At 47.2% G+C, this 16,478-nt stretch overlaps 1 protein-coding gene across 1 annotated transcript in view; it reads right to left on the bottom strand.

The window, feature by feature from the left end:
• Nucleotides 1–797: 797 nt before the first annotated feature.
• The window catches only part of PICK1 (protein interacting with PRKCA 1), an 18,219-nt gene continuing 2,538 nt past the window's right edge, over nt 798–16,478 (bottom strand). The window contains exons 2-13 of the mRNA XM_019544908.1: nt 16,354–16,448; nt 15,167–15,278; nt 14,463–14,591; nt 14,271–14,337; nt 12,832–12,921; nt 9,016–9,069; nt 8,849–8,911; nt 7,442–7,575; nt 4,931–5,023; nt 4,702–4,752; nt 3,037–3,181; nt 798–2,676 (exon numbers count right to left, since the gene is read on the bottom strand). Of these exons, the coding sequence (XP_019400453.1) occupies nt 2,429–2,676; nt 3,037–3,181; nt 4,702–4,752; nt 4,931–5,023; nt 7,442–7,575; nt 8,849–8,911; nt 9,016–9,069; nt 12,832–12,921; nt 14,271–14,337; nt 14,463–14,591; nt 15,167–15,278; nt 16,354–16,394 (1,227 nt within the window). The 5' untranslated portion in view covers nt 16,395–16,448 and the 3' untranslated portion in view covers nt 798–2,428. The remainder of the gene's footprint in view (nt 2,677–3,036; nt 3,182–4,701; nt 4,753–4,930; nt 5,024–7,441; nt 7,576–8,848; nt 8,912–9,015; nt 9,070–12,831; nt 12,922–14,270; nt 14,338–14,462; nt 14,592–15,166; nt 15,279–16,353; nt 16,449–16,478) is intronic.

Raw genomic sequence — 16,478 nt, 5'->3', positions numbered from 1 at the left:
GGCCTTCCTTACTGCCCCCTGATCATGCGAGTGGCCCTCATCTAGACTCTCTCGATGCTGGCCACATCCTTCCTGAAGTGTGGTGCCCAGAACTGGATGCACTGAGCATGTAACTCAGGACCTGTGCCCTTATAATCACTCATTTGCAGTTCTTTCCTTTACACAGTTGGTCCAATTCTTTGATTACCATAATTGCTCATTTTACTTCTCACTGAAGAAGTAATGGCCTGTCATCAGCAGGAACTAATTTGAATAACTTTTTAAATGAGACTTGGTGCCATAATACTACTCAATATGCCATTCCAAAGGCAGACTTCCCAATGTCTTCTGCCAGTCAAGTTTCTAAAAATGGGTAGAACATGACTGCAGCAAGTGGGTTTGTGGCACTCAGTCTTCCCAGTTGCAATTGTCTTGCACATTCCTATAAGCTACTTTGCATGTCTGGCACAGCTGGCAACCTTTCAGGGGCAGGGCTTCAATATCAGCATAAGCTTGTGGCATCTAATGTGGCATGCTTGAGAAGGTACCATAGGATGAGACACATGGAGCACTGTGTTTTATGAGACGGATGATGGCCCTCTAAGTCAAGTCACAGCAGGGCATGGAATAGTAGTATACACAGAAGTGCCCTATGTACATCATACTTCTTATTTGCAAAGCAGGCTTCATACTGCAGCCATCACCATTATGTCAATTTGCATGTGACAAAAGCTACCTGGACAATTCAGACACTTTATATCTCACCTTAGGACTACAGTAAAGGGATGAGAAGTGACAGAACCACTAAAATGATTTTTAAAAGAAAAAAAAAATAAACATAGTGTTTTCTTTATTACACATATCAGTAAACACATTACAACCCATTCAAGTCTTCCAGAGCAGCCTGGCCCTAAACAGCCTTCTCCCACACACTGATGGAGAAGATAAGAGATTCTATAAACAAAATAACGAGAAATATATACAACATAAATTAATGCTATTGCATAGCTTCTCTCACTGCCATCATTGCGGGCTGGGGAGAAGCTAAACCCATCACCCTCAAAGACCCTGCCACAGGTATTATTGCCAGCTGCCAATACCAAAGGCCCTCTCATGGAACTGAGATTCCCCAAGAGGAGAGAGAAAAGTAGAGGGGTCCAATAGGATCCATGCTCACCTTAAGTTTTTTCTTTTTTCCTTTTGCCTTGTGTTCAAGGCAGGGCGAGAGGGACATTAGCCATGAGGTCTGGCTAAGCTCTCTGACCTGAAAGCAATGCTGTAAGGGTAACAGAATGGTTGTGTAAGGAAGGGCAAGGAGAGTCGACAGGTGGCAGTAAGCTCTATGCTTAGTATGGCTGCTTACTCTCTTGTGTTTACGCATCTTCACTTTGTCCTCTCTGTGCAGCTTTCTGAGGCTCTTGCCCCCTCTACTATAAGGCTACAGTATGTCTTCCCTGGTTTTAAATTGGACATACTCCTTCACACAGGCTCATGGGGAAGGGTGCACGTAGGAGGTACTGCATCCAGAAGGAGCACATTTGGTTAAAGCCAACCATAAGCAAATACAAGAGAAGAAAGACTGAGAGGGAATGCCCCAACCAGAATCCCCTGACTCCACCTCAAAGTCTACGAGCCTTTCTGCACTGGTCCCTACAAGCTAGCCATTTGCCTCTCTGCTGGTGAAAAGGATTCTCTTCTGGAACGACAAGGCCCTCTCTTTCCTTGGGAAGGGTGATGCTGCATTCAGGAATAACTCCTAACTATTTCCTGGAAAAGATGGCACAATCCCTTGGAGAAAGCAGCACATGATGGTTGTCTGTTTCTTCTGGGACAGAAGCAGCAGGGCAAACTAGTCAATAGAATTAATGGGAAAGGCAGGCAATATTCTACTATCCCCCTCAGGGGGCAGTAAATTAGTAAATAAATAAGGATTAAAAGTTGGGAGTGTTGGCAGAGGAAACCTCTCTGCCCCTACTGGTCAATAATGAGGTGAGTGATCTGGTTGACTGCCCTTTATACAAGTAGTGAGAACAAACCGGGGGCATTTTCCAACTATCCATACCCATCCCTCTCCCACTGCTGTTTTGTTAGCTTACATAGGCAAGCAGTAGCAGAGGGACAGCAGCGCGTCCTGCACACTCTGTAGTAGCCCCTCTGCCAATGGAACGGTACACTAGGAAGTGGAATTTTTTGAGGGTTTCTAGACTATAAACCCTCTCCCCTCCACATCTGACTTGACAATGGAATTAGAGGGGAGGGGAGGGGGAACACAGCAAAGAGGGAGAGAAGAAGAAAGACAGAGGCTGGACCACATCAACTCATCTGCCCACCCCTGAAGCACAGTCATCCCAGGCAGAACTTTATATATAAAATCACAAAGGATGAACTGCCATTAAAATAGATTTTATCAGTCTCTGTCATGTCTGTTGTAGCTGCCACATGAGCTTATTCAGGCATCATCGATGAGCTTCTCACCATTTGCTTCCTCCTTCCTACTGCCCTCCCCGTCTCCACCATTCTCCTCCTCCTCTTCTGCCCCATCTGTGAAGACATCCTTCTGACCATAGCTCAGGGTGGTGCGTGCTAGATCCACCTCGATGGGAAAAACGTCTGCATCCCGGAGCACAGCATAGCAGTCATCGTAATATTTGGACATGGTAGAGACAAAGCGCTGGAGCTGGAACACGATGTCCTGCACTGTAGAGTGGATGGGGAGGTAAATCAGTGCAGGATATAGCAGATCGTGCAGGAAGGAGAAATACAGTCTCATTTGTTCAGTGACTTGCCATTGTGTCCACCCCCACCCTCTTTCACATTCAAACCCACATACAAAGGCTGTAACCAAGTCTTCCTCTGTCTGACTAGCCAAAGAATTTTGTGTTGCAGTCGCATTCATGCTCTAAACAAAAGGGCTCATGGAGGAACACAGAACCAGAGAGGACAAGGTCACTGAGATGCAGGCAACAAGGGTTGCTCAGCTAAGATGAGGAAAGATCCCAAGAGCAAAGAGTCAGTCCTAGACCAACCCCCATAAACTGCGGACAAAGGCACACTCACCATGTTTCTGGTCCAGCAGCTCAATTTTCTCCAGCACATCTTTCCTCATTTTGGCAAAACGTGTGCGTGCCTCCTGGCGACAGCGTAGGATAAGACGATATTCATAGTTTCCAGTGCTTACCCTGTAGAGGGGCTCACCCAGTGCCTGCCAAGACCACCACACTATTTTAGGGACTCCCAAAGAGCAGCACACCGAAGGGTCTGCTTCTACAGAGCTTCTATACTGATGGAAGCTCATGGACCCCAAGTCACCAAACCAATCACACAGCAGCCCTTTTGGGTGGAGTGAAATCATTCATGAATTGCTGAACATTATGGACTCCTAGACGATTAATGACTTAAGAGTCTAGAGCTCTGAGCACCCAATCTTAGGAGAGCCAACAGTTAAAATGGCTGCAAAGACTTCTACATGACAACAGTTATGAAGTAGTAACAACACAAAGTAAGACGAGTTGGCTATGCTGAACTGGATTTGGTAGTGGACAGTGGACCCATTAATGTAGAAACCAGCAGGACTAATCCTCAGGGCTTAACTTCTGTATGTGCATGCAGGTCCCATATGGGCCACATCTGAGGGACTGAGAAAATGCAGGTGGGATGCATGAACTTGCAACAGTAAGTGTGACTCCTGCCTTCCCAACACGTGGAACGACTGATTATCCCATAGCATTTTTGAGAGGAAAGGATCAGAGTATCTCAAGCAAAGTGCACAGTGCCCTCTAATGACACTCATGCTTTCCTGTGCTGATGGTTTTGAAATATGCTTCTCTTTTACGTGTGCCAAAACCCAGCAAAAGCATTCTGCTGAGAAATTTTCCCTTCTTCTATAGCAAGATGTTATACTGTCATTGGCTGCTCAGTTATTCAACTTTTATTAGTTACCGGAGAGGCAGCACTGTCTAGTCATCTGAGAAGAGCACTCAGAGCCAAGACTTGTTTTAACCACAGCTCCAGACTCTAATACTGACCTGGGACAAGCCACATCTTTTGTTTACAGATAGGGAAACTTGAGACATTTACCTTTACAAAGGTGATGGTCAGGATTAGCTAAGGACTCTGAAAATTCAAAAAGCTGTATCTAACACCATGAGTAATTTTCTATGCGGTGTGAGGATTTAGGAAGTCTTCTGATTTAAATATATATTTCTAAAAGTACATTTCTTAAGGAAAGCTCATTTCAAAAGAATTTCTCTTAAGCTACATGGGCACTCTTACCGCACGGTAAATAAAACCTAGTCTGACGCAGCTCGGTCCCCAGTAAAAGAGGGATAAAATTACTATGGGTTACCTTTTCTGTACCACAGGGGAGAAGCATGCACATGGACAATTACTGAACAGCAATCAACATGTTGAAAAGGCCAATTCCTCCTCTGCCTTATAACAACTTGTTTGTATGCTTCTGTCCTGACTACACATACAGAAGAGAAGGTTGGTTCCAAAGGGGTGCAATGGCACTAGCGTTCCACAAAAGTTACTGCTTCCAGTTTTTGTTTTTTTTTAATTGCACTTGAACCCCTTCAGGTCTGAACACTTGTTTATTAAAAGTGCTCATCACAGTGTAGGGATATCCATGGATGCAGGTGAACACAAGTCTGTCTACACTTGTTTGCAACCACAAAAACCGAGTGCTACAAAAACACAACCTGCTGTAGTTTTGGTACTTACAATGCAGCTGTACTCCTCATCATCCATTTCTTTCACTTTCAGGCAGTAAGACTATAAAAGGATTAAAACACACAAAATACAAAGGTTTAAAATAAGTTCCCACCATCACCAGAGCAGCCTGCCACCCAGTTATCAGCCAGTTAGAAATGCAGGGGTTCTCCCAGTTTGTGTCCTCATGCTATAATTCTATGAAACAATTCCTCCAGAGCTGTCAAAAGCAAGAACTCACCAAGTACTCAAATTTGACATCCAAGTATTTTTTGATCGTCAGCCTTGTGTCAGGAATGGCTTTATTCAGGTACGTGTTCAAGTCACTCAGCATCTAGGGAAAAACAATGATTCATAAATAATAACACCTCAAACAACTATCTGTGATGATCACAGATCTCTGATCTCCTATATAACATGGCCATAAGACACCTCCAAATTAATTACTTTTTGAAATCTTGGGGGGAAAAAATCCCATCTTGATTTAAAAATTGCCCATGATGGAATATCAACCACAACTCCTGGTCCATTCTTCCAAATGTTCAAAATGCATGCCTAATTTCATGACTAATTTTACATAATTTCAGTTTACAGCCTGTCGCAGGGCACTAAGGTGCCTGCTCCTTTAAGAGCAGAAACTGCCTAGGGAGAGGGCCCTAAGAACTAGACAGCAACCCTACAGGCAGGTTACTATGGCAGCAGGCTAACAAGGATGCAGGTGCAGATACAGGTGCAGAATTAGCCTGCACCTGCATCCAGTCAGCTGACAGGAAGAAGGCAGGGCCCTGGGCACATATAAACCCCAGGGCTCAGACCAGCAGTAGTAAGTCCTCTGGCAGCAGCCAAGGGAAGGAGCCTCCAGGGAAGAATTGCCCTGAGATGCTGTAGCTGCCTGATATGCTGCATATAGAGCTAATGGGGCTCCAGGAGCTCACCAGGTACCCTGGCCTACAAGGCACTTAGTGCTGGGGGGAAGCTTTGACTGTTTTAAAGGAACAGATTGCATCCTGAACTGCTTGTATTATGTTATAGACTCAAAGGCCCATATTTTGGTTGCTGTTTATAAGCCAGTGGATCAGGCTGAGGCAATTGGGTAAGGAGGAGGCCTCATTGGGGGCTCACTACAGTGTGGGGAACCCAGCACCAGGGGGTGCGGTGACAAAGGGGGTGAGCAGAGCCCAGCACCAGTGTGGGGCGCAGAGACCCCGGGTGATGACAGGAGGCCGAGCTATATTAAAGGCCCTCAGAGACGCAACATTTAAATACCACCAGCAAGGCTTGGGGCATGGTAAAGAGGTGGTTGTGGAGCCACGCATCTAGCCCAAAGGCTGAGGGTGTCTCGTGAGGCATCCATTTTGAGAGGGACCCAAAAAGGGGTCCAAGAACCCACAGGGACCGAGTCCAAACACAAACTCGAGGGCAGCCTCCCTACATTATAAATTACCAGCAAGCCGTGGCAGGCGAGGAAAAGGGTGCCCATTAGGTAAGACTGGCATGGTCACAGAGCCTCATCTTAGCTTCAGTTATAGCCCTGGGGTAGGTAATGGCCCAGCTTGGGCTTTGGCCCCCAATTCTGGGCTAAAACTGTAACTGAGCTGCTGCCTGCCCCAGGCCAAATGGCTCATTTGGCAGGGAAGGGGGAATCACAGCTGGGAGTGACCACACAGTGTTTAGGGCAGGGGGAGAAAAGACCCAGCAGAAGATATAATCTATGATTTTCCATGTATGGAATTTAGTTATGCAATTTTGGACAGGGCATCTTTAATTCAAAGTCTTCTTGGATTTGGGTAAATACAGTACATTTGAAACTGTGGACACCAAAACTAACTGCAGTAGTGGTTGCACCAGTGCCTATTCCAGAGATAATATAAACCTCTCCATGCAAGTTAATGAAGGTAATTGGCATAGTAGTTGGGCTAAGGAGGAAGAAGAGATGCATTAAAACAGAACTAAGAGACTGACAGCATGTATACCATGAACCAGGCATTCTCAGCATCCTTCATGGTAGGACAGGTGTCCATATCACTAAAGCCACTAGACTGATGGTACAAGTAGTATTTTTTTTTGACAGCCTCAGCCAAGGGCAATGACTGGACCCTGAAGATTTACCTACTCAACTAGTGTTGGCCATCGAAGAGAAGAATAGGCACACTTGGTTGTGTATGCACGCGTGACAGTTGAGTTCAGGGGCACTAAGAAGGGGTAATATGCACTGCCACAGTCAGACAACAGGGAAGGGTTTCATACTAACTAAGATAATTGTCTTACATAAAGTATTGTAGCTTGACCAGGGGTGCTCAACCCCCAAACCATGGATGCATGGGGAGCCCTGGCCCTGTACACTCAGTCAGGTGCTTGATCCCAGACCACAGGGTCAGGGGGTTCAGGCCCCAGGGTCCAATCCTGATGTGGAGCAGGAGGGGAGCAGTGCCAGGCCCCTAGTGCATGACAGCCGGGAGGGGGCAGGCAGCAGGGCCTGGGGCCAGGCCCCTGGAGTCCAGTCATGACACCTGAGCCTCGGACCAGCCCTACACTACTCATCTAGCCTGCACTGCCAAAAGCTTAAGCACCACTGAGCTAGACAATTCCTTTAAGGAACACTTCTGAAGTGTCATATTTAATTGCTTGTACTGTACCACAGTTTTTAAAACCACCCCCCAGATCCAGATCCTGCATTTCTAGCATCTTCTCCCATCCTTCCCTCCCTCTTCAGTGCTAAAGCCCATCCCCAGCTTGCAGTTTGGGTCTTTACTGGTTTGATGGTTTTCAGAAGGCGGATTCCAAACTTCTCAATGCTGCGATGGGCATCTGCAAACTTCACAAAGGCTTCACTGGCAGCTGGCTGCGGCTCCCGTACGCCAATGACTGAGAAAACATCTCCAAATGCTGAGTAAAGAAAATAATAAATGCAGATGGATAAGGGGCCTACCATCAAGAACACTGGTGATGCATAGGGGTGCACATGTACCCCCTGAGCGTGGCAGTGCACCCACTATGAAAAAGGCGCCACCTGTGCCTGTTGGCACACTGTTGGTGCCACCTGCGGGTAGTCACTGCTTGCTGCCCACACTGCCGATGGCACCTGTGGATGATCAGCGATTGCTGCTGGCCGCCGGCAGTGTCTACGGGTGGTCAACACTGGTGATGCATAGGGGTGCACATGTACCCCCTGAGCGTGGCAGTGCACCCACTATGAAAAAGGCGCCACCTGTGCCTGTTGGCACACTGTTGGTGCCACCTGCGGGTAGTCGCTGCTTGCTGCCCACACTGCCGATGGCACCTGTGGATGATCAGCGATTGCTGCTGGCCGCCGGCAGTGTCTACGGGTGGTCAACGATCCCCTGGTTGGGGCTCGCCACCCCGCAACTGTCAACAGTGCAGGCAGCGTCTGCGGGAGCTCTCTTACCTACCACCACCCTGCTCCTGCCACCACCGCTGTGCCTTGCAGCTGCCAAGGGCATGCGTCATTCATGATCAACCTCTGCCCAAAATAAGATGCAAATGGCCAGGAGCAGGGTAACAATCCTGTTACCACAGGGTGCCATAGGATCCTTAGGGCAGTTTTACACATGTAAGCGCTGGGTGCTTATAAGAGTGCCGGGTGCTGCTTGCAGTTGTATAAGTGGTGAAATGCGCATCAGTGCTGAGAAAATGGTGGCAGTGTAATGAACTAAAACTCACTGAAGATGCTTTAGCTCAAGAAGACACTGCCGCCATTTTTTGTGCACTGATGTGCATTTCACCTCAGCTTGCAGTCGGCGCAGACTCAATTAAGCGAGTCAGCTCCAAAGTGGTGGATCTCCAGTGCACTGTGGGACAGAAAAGTATGTGTATAAATACTCTTAAAAACCATGGGTTTTCAGAGCCACACTCACCTCTCTCGTAAGGTGATGCCTAGAAGCACAATGCCTTCTAACACCAGGACAGAAAACTGGCTCAATACCAGTTCAGAAGGAAATGTTCCATTTCCTCGTTTATATCTTTAGAATCTATTTTTCTTTGTGTGGTGCTCATGCATTCAAATGAGGACTAAGTCTAATGTTTCCAAGATTTAACATGATAATAATTTTTGATATGATAATAGTCTTCCATTCCCCACCTCTGATGAAGATCCAGCCTGTAACAAGGCTGAAGACTGAAGCTCTTTCAGTCTGCTCACCTCTATGTGTCTGGGATAGTTCAAAGAAAGCTCGAAGAAGACCCTTGGTGTGTTCTGTCAAGCCTGTAGTGAGAGGAAAAAAGAACACAAATAATGCAACTGTGATACAGTATCTCATCCTTTCCACCCACCTCAATCCAGATGTTTAACAGAAGAGGACAGTTTACCTTTGTACAGCTCTGCAGTCCTTTCCAGCTCCTCCAACCTCTTCACCAACCCATCTAGAGGGAAAAAGTGTCAGAGTATGGGGTTAGGATGCCCAAATTTGGAAGACATAAGGATCTGCTTGGCTCAAAGAAGCAGGCCATTCACTGCCTGGGTAACTGATTTTCACACATCTCAGGCATCCTCTGGCCCCAGCCTACGATTAAAGATCCCCAATGACACTATTTTATGAGCTCCCTAAGTAGATGTGGCAGACAGTGATGCAGCAGGTATGCCAGGGGATGGGAGCAGATCTATTTACAGCAGTCACAAACTGCAAAAGAGAGTGTCCTATGGGAAAAACCTAATTTAGATTAGTTTACCTAAGCACCTATTGGAAGTCAAAAGTGGGGAAGAGGATATTTCTAGAAAAGGGTTGTGCAACTGGCAGCCCATAATGAGTTAAACTGCCCATTGTGCCCCTCATTGTTCCGGTTGCAGCAGCAGGTAGGGGGCTCCACCTTCTGGGCTCCCCCTCCTTCCAGCCTCCCTTTCCTGCCCAGTGAACCCTGTAGCCCAGGATGCCTGGGTGGCACAGTGCAGCTGGGGTGTTCACAGCCACAAAGCTACCAGTGAGTCAGGGTGTCCTAGTGCACAATGTGGGGGGACAGGAAAACAGCAAGTGTGGGGAGAGGAGGGTACATGCAGCCCCCAGAGCTCATGGCCTCTGCTGCTGCAGCCCCTGCTAAGAGAGGTGCACTAATAGAGATTTTTTGGGCCGATACTGATAGCTGATTTTTTAAGGAGCCATATCAGCTAATATAGATCCAATTTCTGACATGCAGCCCAGCAGCTTGAAGTCTGTTGTGATGGAAGGGGAAGAAGAAGGAAAAGGGCATGGGGGGGTGCAGTTCAAGGTCCCTGTGGTGAGGGAGTGAGGAAGGGGCTGGGGCAGGTGCTGCACAGCCGGGGCAGGACATGGAATGGAGCCACAGGGGGGCACCTCCTGCTGCTGTGCACACCCCAGGAGGGCATGGGGGGGGCACATGCCCCTGGATCTGCACAGGGTGGGGTGGGCTGCCACTGTGGGTTGGGGCCTGGGCTGTGTTGGGCTCTTCCCGGCAGGGGCTGGCCCAGGTTCTGCTCAGGGTGGGCGGCAGCAGCACTGGGAGGGAGGTTTCGGGGGGCTGCAGCCACTGCAAAATTCACTGTAGCTCCTCCCAAGCCCTTCTCCCAGTGCTACTGCCTGGCCCGAGTGCAGCCCGGCCTGAACCCTACTGGCAAGACTCTGATGCAGCCCCAGCCTGCAGCGCCAGCCCACCCCACCCCACACAGATCTGGGAGCACATGCCCCCCATGTCCTCCCAGGATATGCACAGCGGCAGGAGCTGCCCTTTATACCCCTGCACCTGCTGGACGAGCTGTGGCTCCATCCTGTGCTCTGCCCTGCCCCGCCCCGCCCCACCCCACCCCGGCTGGGCAGCGCTTGCCCTTGCCCCACTCCCTCCCTCACCGCAGGGGCCTTGATCTGCACTCCACCCACTGTGCCCACTCCCATTCCCTCCCTCATCCCCTTCTACCACAACAGACTTACCAGCTGGACACTGCTCTTCAAGCTGCTGGGCTGTATATTGGAAATTGGATGTTTATCAGCCGATATGCTGTGGCTGCACAGATGCATGGGGCATTTATCTGCCACATTATCAACCACATCAAGCAAAAAAAGCCTGTCTGATAGAGTAAATTTTCTTTATATTGGTGCCAATCTGATATTGGACTGATGTATCAGTGCACCTCTACCTGCTAGCGGGGCCCGAGCAGCATGCCACTTGGAAGCAAACCTGTCCTGGACTGTTAATGCACAATTCAAACAAGAAAGACTAATGAATGTTCCCTGCCTCACAAAATACCCAGACACAGCTATGTACTATCAGTATACTAAGAATAAACGAGGTTGTACACAATAAATATGTCAGACATCAGTACAGCACCCTTCCATCAGAGATCCAACAGTGCCAGAGAGGTTAATTTATTTGGTTCTCGTGAGCTCCTAGACCAAAGGTTGTCAACTGGTGGTACATGTACCCTTACAGGTACTTAGAAAGGTTGTAGGGGGTACGCCTGCCCCGAGTGTAGCCTGGCCCAGCCTTGTGACTGGGCTTGCAGATCAAGACCGCCCCACAGTGCAAGAAGGAATGGGGCAGGGGTGAATCATTTACCCCCTGCCCCTGCCCCACTGCTTCCTACACTGTACGGACTGTCTCACAACCTGACCTAGCTGGGGCCCCATTCACCATGAATGGGCCCTGGCTGGTCCAAGTCATGGGACAATCAGAGCCTGGTGGCTTGTCCAGGGGTGCAAGTGGGCATCTCCTGCCACTGCGTACACAGCAGGGAAACCAAAGGTGGGGGAATGTGCCCCCCACCACTTTGGCTACCCCATGCCAGGCTGCTGGTCCAGCTGCCAGGATCTGCTTGCCCCATGACCTGGCCCAGCTGGGACCCCATTCAATGTGAACAGGGCCCCAGCTGGGCTAAGTCATGGGACAATCCCCACAGTGAAGGAGGGAGTGTGGCAGCAGCAGGGGGTGAATGATTTGCCCCTGCCCACTCCCTCCTGCACTGTAGAGGGCTCGAGCCCCACTACCTCCCTCACTACTGGCGTAGGGAAAGCAGATCAAGGCCCCAACAGAGAGGAAGGAAGCAGGCCAGGAGCAGGGGCTGGAGTGAACGGAGCCCCACTCACCCCAGCCCCTGCTCCTGTCCATGTCCCACTCCCTCCCTCACTGCAGGGGGCCTTGATCTGCCCCCCCCATGGCCCTGCCCCTCCTCCTGCCCCTTCCCTCCCCAGACTTACCTGCTGGGGGTTGCATGTATGCTCAGCCCCACCAAATTTTTTCTCCCTTCACCTATGCAGTGTCTGCCCCTGTTCCAGCCCTACTCCTTCCCTCACCACAGGAGCCTCGATCTGCACCCCACCCTTAAAAACAAGGAAAAAAATATAAAGGGGTACATGAGCTAAATCTTTTGAAACCGAAGGGGTACACTTGTTAAAAATGTTGAAAATCCCTGTCCTAGACTATTAGATGTTGAAGGCCAAGTCATGTCTTTGGAAAGATTGTTTCACCTACGCTTGTAGTCAGGTCTAAACCTTCAGCCACAATCTGACAGTAACTTGAGGATTCTAAAACCACACAAAAGTGGAGCCCTCTCACCAAGAGCAGCTCAATTTCAGTAACAAAGCTCTCACTCACGGAGATGGAATGTAATAGCTGCATGTCAGCACATTCTGCCTCAGTGAGGGACAGGAAGCATACTGAACCACATACCATTGGGGAACTGCAAAGGGAACTGTAAATCTGCATTTTCTTGCTGCTGCTGACATTGTTATAAAGGAGTATAACCATTCAATTCAGGTGGTATTCTTGCATCCAACCTTTTAAGCCTGTAGGACACTTCCAGGCAGACGTGCTGCAGATTTTAGAACAGATACAATTTTATATATGACAAGACATCACAACTGAAGCAAATGCCTGATAGTTAAACTAGTTAGAGAAAGGAAACTGGCAGGTACATGCTAACCCTGTAAAAGGACAGACATGCTGTTGAATCAAACTGCTTTGCAGTTGGACCATGAAGACGGAATTCTATTGTCAAGCAATTGTAAAACCAGAATGCTCCACCAAGAAAAAAAGTTCAGGGCTCTCTCATTTCCCTTCATACTAAAGATACATGTGTTTACATCACACAATCATGAATGGTGATAGCCATGATCACAGGAATTTTCCCATTATATTTACTGGACAAAGAGGAAGGTGCCTTTTATTCCTACTACTTACCATTGCAAAGGATGGCTCGGCTCAGTCCTAGGGCATCTGCTGTCCCAGAGCTCATGTTCTCCACCAGCCGGTGCTTCACTTTCTTCAGCACTACAAACCAAGAGAGATTTGCAACTCAGAAGTAGTGTGGTTTTCACAGTCACAAAGAACACGCTGAACAGAACTCTCAGGCGTCCAATTTCACACTGGTCAGACAGAGTCTAATTCAGCAGAGCTTAGAGAGGAAGTGAACGGAGAGAGAATGCCACAGAAATTACATATGAGGAAGATCTTGGCATAGGCAGTGCAGGCCTGTAATAGATTCTCCTGAACTATTTCCCAAGATTTGGGACCATATCTTGATTAGTGTATTCATTTTATTATTCCAAAGAAGTCAGAAGAACAATATAAGAGTACGGCAGGTAGATTTTACTGCTCAGCTAAATTTCCATTTACTAGGAGTTAAAAGCTCCTGTACCCTTTCTAAAGAATTCCACTGCCCTTTGGTAGTAATAACCTTTAAATTCCTGTAGACAGTTACAGCCTCTTTGAAATAAATGACTGAACTATGTGTCTTCAGAGCCAACAGTTCAGCTGCAGTTCCCACTAATGTCAGCTGAAGACATGGATATCCAGCACTTTGAAAAATCAGACCTGCCTTTGCTCATATTTTTCCTCAGAAATCCATTTCCCAGCTAACTTCCCTTTGGTTTGTCAACACCTTCACTAACAAGGGGGAAGGAAACCAAGAATTAAAGAAATAGGTAAGTAGGAATGTACTTTGCTCTTTGTCCTGTTCAGGTTCTCCAAAGGGCATGAAGGTGGCCACATTTAAAGAGGACACTTATATAGGTCAAACTCCCTATTTAGGTTTTGTTAAAAAAATAACCCGAGCCATATAGCTATACAGAAGGCAGGGTAGGAGGGGTCACCTTGAGAAACTAACTTGTTTGAGAAGATGAGTTTTTGTAGGCTACAGCCTACTTTGTCAGACACTGGGAATGGAGTACACATAGCTGTACAATATGGAAAGGAATGCTCTTGTGAGTCTCCGAAATGAGAAACCAGAAACAGCATTTTGGGACTGAAACTTTTCAATGCACGGTTGGAAATCCAAATGTACCCACAAAGATAGTATGTATTAAAAAAGCAAAACAACAACAAGCAACACATTTCACTGTCTAAACTGAGTATGATACAGAAAAACAAGCTACAACGATGAGAATCACGTTATCATTTAGAACTTTTCTCATTTTGAATAATGCACCATTCTTCATAACGTCAAGACATTTTTAGCCCATGGTTTATCCTGACAGTGTTAATTTTAAAAGCATGAGAATTAAGAAGCAGCAATGAAAGAAATTTTATTTTGGTTTCAGCTCAGATTTCTCCATTACCCTCTTCACAACCTGCCAAACATGGCAACCTTATGAGCAAAGGACAAAACCAGTGCATCTTACCAATGTCCAAGGACTTGCCCTGCTTTGGATCGGCTTGCAGTTTGTTGTAGTGAATTGTCACTTCCCCCTGGAAGAAAAAGCAAAGCCTGAGGTGTCATTCTGAAAATGAGCAGTGGACATCACCTCTACTGCTGGACAAAAATACATACACAGTGAGCTAACCTATTCCACTGGCCCCCTCCTACCACTTACCTTTACTATCTGTATCATTTTGGCCACCTCCACTTTGGTTTTCCCTTTGACTGACTTCCCATTTACTCCTGTGATTTCATCACCAGCTGCCACAGTTCCATCTAGGGCTGCTGGAGTGTTATCAAAAACCTGGGAGACGGGAAGAACAGTAGAGGAAAACGCAAATGAGTAAAGAGGGGAAGAAGAATGAAGCGATGAACAAAGACAGTAACGAAGAAGAAATAATTATTTTCCTGCCAGTTATTTTCTTGCTCTGATTTTGTTAGTTTAGTTTATGAGGAAGCTTCATTTCCCCTTGCATCTGAACCCATAACTGTAATAAACCCTCACAGAAGCAGAGATGGACTAATCACCCAGTTCCTTCTTGGACTGTCATCTTCATTTTGTATATCATCTAGGGCAAAGTTTCCTAAAGCTGAGAACCTCACACAGAAGGTGCTACTCTCTCCCATCCCTGTACATTTTAACATGCTCTCAGCACTCAGTAGATATACTATAGGGAGGATGTGCTAATTCAGAAGCCCTAAATTTATCCTTACACAGTTTTATCTACCCATCTGAGACATTCCTATTTACCAGAGAGAGAGAGAGAATACTTCACACACTAACTAAAACTGAAAAAGAAGGTTCTTCAGGACTCCTTCAACTCTCAACTCGCACACCTGACTTTGCTTTACAAACATTTCTCTGCCATAAGTACTTACCTGAACAATATAGAGACAGGGGCAGTACTGTGCTCCTCCCCCAATGCTGATCCCAATAAGATTCTGAGAGTCCTTCTGCAAGGTTACCGTCCCAGGAACAGTGGGGATTCCCCTAGAACAACAGGGAGATACAAGTAATAACTAGCACAGGCAGGTAGAAGCATACCTGCATCTGTGTGTAAGATGCTGGAGACACTAGAATATGAAAGCACATCGCATCCCTTCCATCTGAATACATCATATTATTGCTTATCTTACCAGCTTAGATTGCAGGAACCTGCACAAATAAGATTTAGATTTTGGTGGGGAAGGGGATCATGGCATAAAAATATGCTCCATGGGTTGGATTCAGCCTGCAGTCCCATGGCTATGTTCAGTACACAGGGCCAGTTCCAGCACTACATGTGGCACATGGGGTGGGTGTGGTGGTTGCCGCATGCATGGCTGCACCAGACTGTCACTACATGCTGGATTTGACATGCCAGGCCAGTCTGAAGACCCGATTTGGCCCACAGACCACCCCTGTGCTACAGACCTGGCCCCACAGCCCAATGAGTTAGATACCCCTGATTTAGATTCATGTGCGCAAAGTCTAGAGATTAATGATTATGCATGTAATGATAGTCTGGCTCAAGGGAGCAAATGCCATGTTGGGGAAAAACTATGCCACCTCCTTCTGTCATTGGGAGCAGAAAGTGTAAGGGAGAAGAGGTGGAAGAAGCATCCACCTTCCCTGGATTCTGTGAAACATACCTAAGATGCACAAATATTTTCAAAGTCATTTTATCAGGTCTGTGTCTGAGAGTTATATAAATAATTATGCAGCAGGAATAAGATGCAGCTGGCATTTAGCACTAGTCTCACAATAACAACTGCCTGTATTTTCCTCCCCCATTAACTATTTTTCCAGCGGTTTCATGTCAGGTGTTTTCCATCCCCCTTTCAGAGACCTAAGAATTCCACATTCTCCATTTCTTCCTTGGTACTCCCCTCTCGTCAGTGTAAACCACTCTGTAGGTAAGGTCTCCAGATAAGAACATTATCAACAAGGCTTGCAATCAGAAAGGTAGATGGAGTCACTACAGAGCAACAGAAAACATTTGGCTCTGTTCACTGCCACCATAACGCTCCATCCCCACTAGGCAGAAGGAGTGAGTACTTGTTGGAAAGAAAAGTGAAACACTCACAGTTTATCCTCTTCGATGTCATAATCCAAATCTGAAAACATTGCTCCGGTTGGATAGGGACAATGGCCAAGTAACTCTGTTTTATCCTGAACCACCTAGGTAGAAAGAAACAGAACAAAATCCAA

The sequence above is a fragment of the Crocodylus porosus genome, unplaced genomic scaffold (assembly GCF_001723895.1).
Source record: "Crocodylus porosus isolate Cpor-Errol unplaced genomic scaffold, CroPor_comp1, whole genome shotgun sequence".
Lineage (NCBI taxonomy): Eukaryota > Metazoa > Chordata > Crocodylia > Crocodylidae > Crocodylus > Crocodylus porosus.
This window is presented reverse-complemented; position numbering and strand designations above follow the sequence as displayed.